Source organism: Trypanosoma grayi, assembly GCF_000691245.1.
Source record: "Trypanosoma grayi strain ANR4 Tgr_938_V1, whole genome shotgun sequence".
NCBI classification, from domain to species: domain Eukaryota; phylum Euglenozoa; class Kinetoplastea; order Trypanosomatida; family Trypanosomatidae; genus Trypanosoma; species Trypanosoma grayi.
The window spans coordinates 1-6,604 of NW_008826557.1; the positions used below are offsets into that span (position 1 = coordinate 1).

Below are 6,604 nucleotides of genomic sequence, written 5' to 3' on the forward strand. Positions count from 1 at the left end.
TCGGGAGGGCGGTGGGCGGCAGGACCCCGATCGCCCCCGGGCGGCGCGGGCGAGGCCCGGACGGAGTTGGCGGCCCCTTTGGCTTTTTTTATTTTTGTTTTTGTTTGTTCTTATCCGCGCTTTTAAATAACATTACTGGAGGTAGGGTGAGCAAGGCGACATTTTTAGACCATGGCTTGTTTTGGAGAAGTCGCTCTTTACGAAAAAACCAAAGTTGCTTTGGCAAAAATCACTGAAGGGTCCGCCAGTAATGGCCCTGTGATTCAATTTAGCACACGCTCAGGGGAGGCACTCGAAGACTTCTTGGATTTATTGGAGCTGGATTCGCAACCGGAGGTTATTGCGTGTGAATCAGAGACCGGGTTCGTCGATGTAGCCACTTCTACACCATTAGCTGCCTGCATGTGTGAATTTGCGATAGCCTTGAGGGAGGGTGAACTTACACCAATTGAAGAGCAGGTCCTTGGTAGTCAATGTACGTTTTTAGTTTCGTTACCAGATCGTTTGGCGAATGCACTTCTGAGTACCTCCATGGATCAAAAATGTCTTGGTATTGATCTGGATATCTTGACAACTCGATTGTGTCAAGCACTTTTCAGTTTTTTGTTTGCGGTACATAAGACAGAGTTGGGAGAGAGCGTAGAAGTGCTCCATGGGAAGAGACGTTATCGATTCCTAAAGAAAAGCGCATGTATTGTTTGCGATACTATGTTGCAATCAATGGTTAGACGTGGATATATAAAGACAGTTTTTCATTGCTTTGTACGTTTCGTTAGAACTGCAGCGCCCACTTTGATGATTTCAGAAGAAATAATGCCACTGGTATATAAAGCAATTTTCAAATCGAGTTTTAATGGTCGTTGGATGCCTCGAGGAAGTATGGAAAATGCTGTGGTAGAAAGAAACGGTAGCAATCTGTCTTGGTCTGAATGGAACTCGTGGTTTTTGCGAGAGGCCGAAAAAGACTTTGAAATAAAGAGCCTTTTAGTGGACTCGTTGGTGCAAATGTTGACCCTTCAGAACAAGGGATGTGAAGGGGCAGATGATATGATGTGCATGTCCCAGGCTTTGGAGAGAGAGATTTTTTTTACGGAGACATCGGCTCTGCCCAATGAAAGAGGCGTCTTGAGAATCATTTTTAGAAAAATTCTTCCAATTATTCTCTCTCATCGTAACGAGGAGAGGCTGAATGGCATTTCTGCTATGGAAGAAAAAATATTTACTGAAATATTCCAGCAGTGGGGTAGTTCTGATATTGTTGAAAAGGGGTCTATTCAGCTCAATACCACGTTAGCAAATGCAGTATTGTACGTATTGCTTCACATAAAGGAGCGAAGCGCCGAGAAGGGCAAAAATCGTCTTCCACACGTGTTGCTGCAAAGCCTTTTAAGTGGAATTTCGGTACGTTTTGGGTGCGTTCGAACAACAGGAATGCGAGACGAATCTATCACAGTCGCTTCCGCGTTCGCATCATTTTTTGTGAGTGATAGTGAAGCAGCGCATGCATTTTCTGATTTGGGGCAGTTTCCAGCACTTCTTGACGATTGGTTGAAAGATGAAAGCCAACCAACAGGGATGCCTGGGATGTCGCATGTTACTAGTACAGATACTCGCGAGAATGTCGGCAATGATGCGCATATCATCTTTGTTCGTCGCTCTCTGAAGGATGAAGAATATCCTCTTAACCCTGATAGCGCCTTCACATTCTTTTGTCGCAGAAACTCCACTGTGCCAATAAGATCCAGTTTACCCGAAAAGGGGGCTGTGCTTTTTAATCCAGAGAGTATCGTGAATCATGGGCAATTGTTATCTTTTGGTAAAACGTCACACGATGAGGATGAATTGGACGATAACATCTCAGTTCTGACGACAGTGCGTGAATCCTACAATGCTATCATGGGAATTGGGAGAAGTACAGGTGCCCAGCTTTACGAGATTCAACAGGAGATAGAAAGTGGGCTTCGCGGGTTCTCACTTTCGCTGCAAAGTCTAAAAGATAAACTTGGCGTTTGGAAGGAGAAGACGCTGGATGGTGCGATGCTGCCCTCACGTGAAAGGGTTGGAAGAGAACTTGACCCGATGGTTTCATCCCTTTTACCCGCATTGATGTCGCTTACTATCCACGCACCAGAAGAACGATGTAATGAATTGATGAATTTAAGATATTCCGTTCTTGTATCCTTAATCATTCTCACTCCGGAACATGCGTTGGAGCAGCTTGGTAAGATGGTCTACTCCAGTCATTACGGTGTTCATCAGCGTGTCGAGATGGCGAAGGCAATTGGTGAGGCGGCTAGGTATCTCTCAAAGATCGAAATACATGCGACATCACAGGCAAAAACCCAATGGGATACCAACCAAAAAGAGGATTCCGTGTCAAAGCGTATTTATCCTCCAATACGCAGTGGAAGCAAAAAACATGTTGCAATCATTGCCACGGAAGGAAAGGAAACGCGACGCTGGGGAAACGCTGTTGCTGGAAGAGGAGGCCCAAAATCAAAGATCTACACAAATTACCTCTCGGAAGTGGTCAATTTTTTTGTTTCGGCACTATTAAAAAGAGCTGAAGACGAGCATTTTGCGTTTTTTCGCGATAATGATCCATATGCACCAAGTGAGGTGCTGAAGAGTTTAGGCATTGTGGTTCAATGTATTGCCTCATCTCGCCACGTGGCACCAGCTCTTTGTGAAAGCATATTCTCATTTGCTTTGATAGTTGTAACGCAGCATCCACTATCAGTTGTTCGACGACAGGGCTGGATTCTTATTGGTGAAGTGATGAGAAGCTGGTGTGGGGCGGGACCTCTTGTCCCAAATGATGATTCATCTGCTGTTTCCCGAAGTGTGTTTGGTGGATCACTGTCGTACACGTTCTCAGAGGACTGGTTGCAAGCACAGCAGGTTCTCGCAGCCGCATCTAAAAAAGTACAGGAGGATTCGTCGTGTGTGGATGTGGCATTTCTGGTTCTAGCGGACTTGCAGGATCTGGTGCTGGCAAAGCAAGCTGTTGAAATTATGGAGACTCGCGTAATCGATGCGAAGAGAATATATGTCACGGACGTTCGCGATAATGCTGCTTGAAGACGTGTAATATATGTTAATGGATGAATCCCAACTCCGGGATTTTCCTCATTTTTTTTTTTCTGTAATGTGTTCACACATTTATTGGGCCCCTTGCGGTTTTTGATTGTGTTTCCTTTGGGTGCTCCTTTGTCTGTCTGTCTGTGTGTGTGTGTGTGTGTGTTTCCTAGCTCTTGTCGTTCTATGTGTGCCTTTTCTTTTTGCGTAATGCGTCTTTTGTTGCTGTGGTTGGTTTCTTTCTCTGTCGCAGAGGAGTGGGGAATGTGGCGTCTCCTTGTTAGTTGTCGCGGTGCGGGAAGACACGAGGCATTGGCGTGCTCGCGACGTTTCCTGCGGCGAAGGGGGAAGCCGATAAAGGAAGAAGAAGTCGTCGAGCCCGTCGCTCCAACTGAGGTGTCGTCATTCCGTACGGGTGGCATGCCGGCGGCACCCGATAATTCCTTGGATAACATTCGCGCGGAGATACTCCGCATGCGTTCGGAGCGTGCCGCAAGTAAAGAGAAGGTGATGGGGAAGAGTGACGATAAGAAGGAGGAGTCGCCGGTGGCTTCAGTCCGCAGCGAGGAGCCGTTAGCAAGTGCTGGTTGGAATGAGTTTATTGAAAAACTCCGCCCAAGTGAAGCATATAGCAAAGGCCAGGATGTAATGGAGTGTGTCACGGCTAAAGACCGAGCAGCGAGGCGGCAGCTTTTCCTGGATGCGGATGAAGTGCTGCGAAAGAAAAACAAGGAAGATACACTTCGTTATCTGCAGCTGGTGTTTAACCGTATTGGGTCGTACCACCGCGAGGAAGTGATGGAGGCCGTGCGTGCTCTGGCACGGTCAGTCGACGAGGAGGCACAATGCATAGAGACGCAGTCTCGTGGCAGTCACAAAGAGGGCGACGCTATGATGGAGCCTGTCACCATCACCCGGGAAGAGGCGAGAGAGATGGCATGGGTCAATGTGTTATCCGGTATGACGGATGAGGAACTGCGAAAGCTCTGGAAATGGGGCCTGTTGGATTTTGACACAATTGAGTCGCTGGCTGCTGCAGATAAGAATGACGATGTTGGGGCTGTAGATGTAATCGCACGCCAAGGCGATTCAGTAAGTGAGTCGCCCATTGATGTGGTTGTTGCTTCTGCAGCAGATGGTGAAACGGATAAAGAGGGTGAAGGAGAAGAAGATGTTTACTTGGCATCTCTTCCTATTGATCAAAGCATTGAGACGCTGAAGAACATGGGTGAGGCACAGGAGTTAACTGCGTGCGTGTGTGAGAACGTTTTCCTCGGGTTACCCACCATTGATCTTGCGCCAGCTATGAACAAAGTACAGCATAAGCAGTACGAGGACATCTCTGAGCGTGAGTTACGGATGCTGGAATCCTACGAGGAAAAAAAGTACATCATCAAGTTCCCAGCGTCCGTGTCTACGGCACCCACACCTAACGCGTCGAAAACAAATGCTGGGGAAACGACTTCAACGGTGCAGTCATCTGGGAGTGTGGCCCCTCCTCTGGTGGCTGAGAAGACGTCTCCATCCAAGATGGAGGTGACAGAGGCACTTATGGACCGCGCCCTCTGCCCGTCAAACCGCTTTCTGTACGCTGTTAGTCGCCACGACGCGGAGCTGTGCCGCTCCTTCGAGGGCATGGAGCGAATCAAACGCCGTGCCTTGCTTGACCCAGTCTTTCAGGCCGCTGTGGAGGAGGCACACGTATGGGAGGAGATGTCTGTGCAGCCGCAGCTGCAGCAGGACGGTGTGGATGACGACAAGAGCAGAAAGGGCGCTGGGACGCGCAGGCAGCAGCGCCGACTTCGCCGCGTGCAAAGTGGCGGTCCCTTCGCCAAGCCACAACACGCTGCAGACATCCCGTACTTCTACGGTAATGTGCGCAGTTTCGTGCCGCCGCGGGGCCGCTACAACATGCCGGCGCCACGCCTCTCGCGGGAGGAATCCGCGCAGCTGCGGCACCCAGAGAGGAAGAAGTCGCGCATCCGCTACAGTCAGTAACGGCCACTCGTGCAAAAGGAAAAAAAAATAGCGAAAAGAAGAGAGGCTTGGAATCGTATGGCGCCGTAGCAGTGGTGATGCTGGAGGTGGAGCACCGGAAGAGAAAGGGAAAAACATTGTGTCAAGTGTTACACCTCTGTTTCTTTTCTGGCGTTTTTTGTTGTTGGTGTTGTTGTTGTTGCTGTTGTTCGTTATGTGTGTCTGTTTGTGTGTGTGGCTTAGCCGGTGTTATCTGCCTTGTTGTGTGGGGTAGGAGTGTTGCGACGTGTCGGTGTCGCCTTGGTTGCTGGCAAATGTCTGCTGTGGCCCTACTTCCACACCCTGCCTGCGCCCCCTTTTTTCTCCCGCTACCAAGGTGTAATACAGCAACGCGGTGTGCATAGCCACACACAGAGAGAGAGAGAGAGAGAGGGGGGGAAAAAACAGTGGAAAGGGGTAGGCAATGCCCTTTCAAAAGGCTTCACGAAAAGACGATGACTACACTCCACAGGAGCTGCTGACGGCAGCGGCGGTGGAGTACAAAAAGTTAGAGGCCGCCAATCAAACCGCCATTGAACGCATGTATGGCGCTTTGTCCTCACCATTCAAGGTTTCGAACAAACCCTGCGAGGTTCCTCGTTCGGCGGTGTTGCGGTGCTTTGAAAAGATGATGGGCACAGTGAGCAACAGTAGTGGTGGTGGTGGCGACGGAAGGACTGCCACTTCCGAAGATGTTGCCAATCTTACCGCAACCGCCGCCGTCAACGGCAGTAATAGCGGCACTGACAGCAGTAGTAGTAATGATGGCAGTGCCCCGATATCGTCAATGTCGGAGTTTCCTCCAGTGCATCATTGTTACGAGGTGGTTCGTGAATATGAGACGTGTGTCTTGGGCAAGTCGCTAGCGCAGCACAACAGCCTTCTAGCGGCCTTCGAATCCCGTCGCCTTCATGAGGCGGAAGTGTCGGGAGAAGAAGCGACAGCAGCAAGAGTAGCAGCACCGGCGAGTGGTGTGTGATATATATATATATATATNGAGAGAGGGGAAAGCGGTGTAAGAAAAATGGATGGGAGTATGGAGAGTGGTGCTTATTACGCACCTAACTACGTATACACTTCTTCACACATGGAAACATATGACCACGCAACCCGTGAGGCTCAGTGTATTCTTGTTTTACAGATGTCTTGATGTAGGTATGTCCTTTTTTTGTTCTCTCTCTCTCTCTCTCCCGTCTATCACTCTTATTTGTTTCTGCGTTTCCCTCTGAGGCATACGCCCATCGCGCAGCAGGAATGGCCCCCAAGAAGAAACATGCACCAAAGAAGGAGCTGACGGCGGATGACATGCGCCGCCTCGGCATGACGGAGGAGGACATCGCCCGCATCCTCGCCGAGCGTGGTAAGTCTGCGGAGGAGCGGAAGCAGGACCAGGAGGCCGCCGACGCACGCCGCAGGGAGGCGGAGCAGCGGCAGCGGCGGCACCGGGAGCTGGAGCGGCAGAAGGAGGAGCTCGTGCGTGAAGAGGGCGCCCCGCGCGTGGCCATCATGG

At 50.0% G+C, this 6,604-nt stretch overlaps 4 protein-coding genes across 4 annotated transcripts; 3 read left to right on the forward strand and 1 right to left on the reverse strand.

Moving 5' to 3' along the window:
* Positions 1–1,203: 1,203 nt before the first annotated feature.
* Positions 1,204–3,081, forward strand: DQ04_09381000 (hypothetical protein; the record flags this gene model as incomplete). The annotated part of the gene is made up of 1 exon (XM_009315917.1): positions 1,204–3,081. The coding sequence occupies one exon, from the start codon at positions 1,204–1,206 to the stop codon at positions 3,079–3,081; it is 1,878 nt and encodes a 625-aa protein (XP_009314192.1).
* Positions 3,082–3,342: 261 nt separating this feature from the next.
* Positions 3,343–5,076, forward strand: DQ04_09381010 (hypothetical protein; the record flags this gene model as incomplete). Its single annotated transcript, XM_009315918.1, has 1 exon — positions 3,343–5,076. One exon carries the CDS (start codon positions 3,343–3,345, stop codon positions 5,074–5,076), a length of 1,734 nt encoding a protein of 577 aa, XP_009314193.1.
* A 442-nt stretch (positions 5,077–5,518) lies between these two features.
* Positions 5,519–6,073, forward strand: DQ04_09381020 (hypothetical protein; the record flags this gene model as incomplete). Its single annotated transcript, XM_009315919.1, has 1 exon — positions 5,519–6,073. The coding sequence occupies one exon, from the start codon at positions 5,519–5,521 to the stop codon at positions 6,071–6,073; it is 555 nt and encodes a 184-aa protein (XP_009314194.1).
* A 224-nt stretch (positions 6,074–6,297) lies between these two features.
* DQ04_09381030 (hypothetical protein) lies at positions 6,298–6,604 on the reverse strand (the record flags this gene model as incomplete). The annotated part of the gene is made up of 1 exon (XM_009315920.1): positions 6,298–6,604. A coding segment is annotated over one exon (307 nt), but the record flags the coding sequence as incomplete, so codon positions are not given.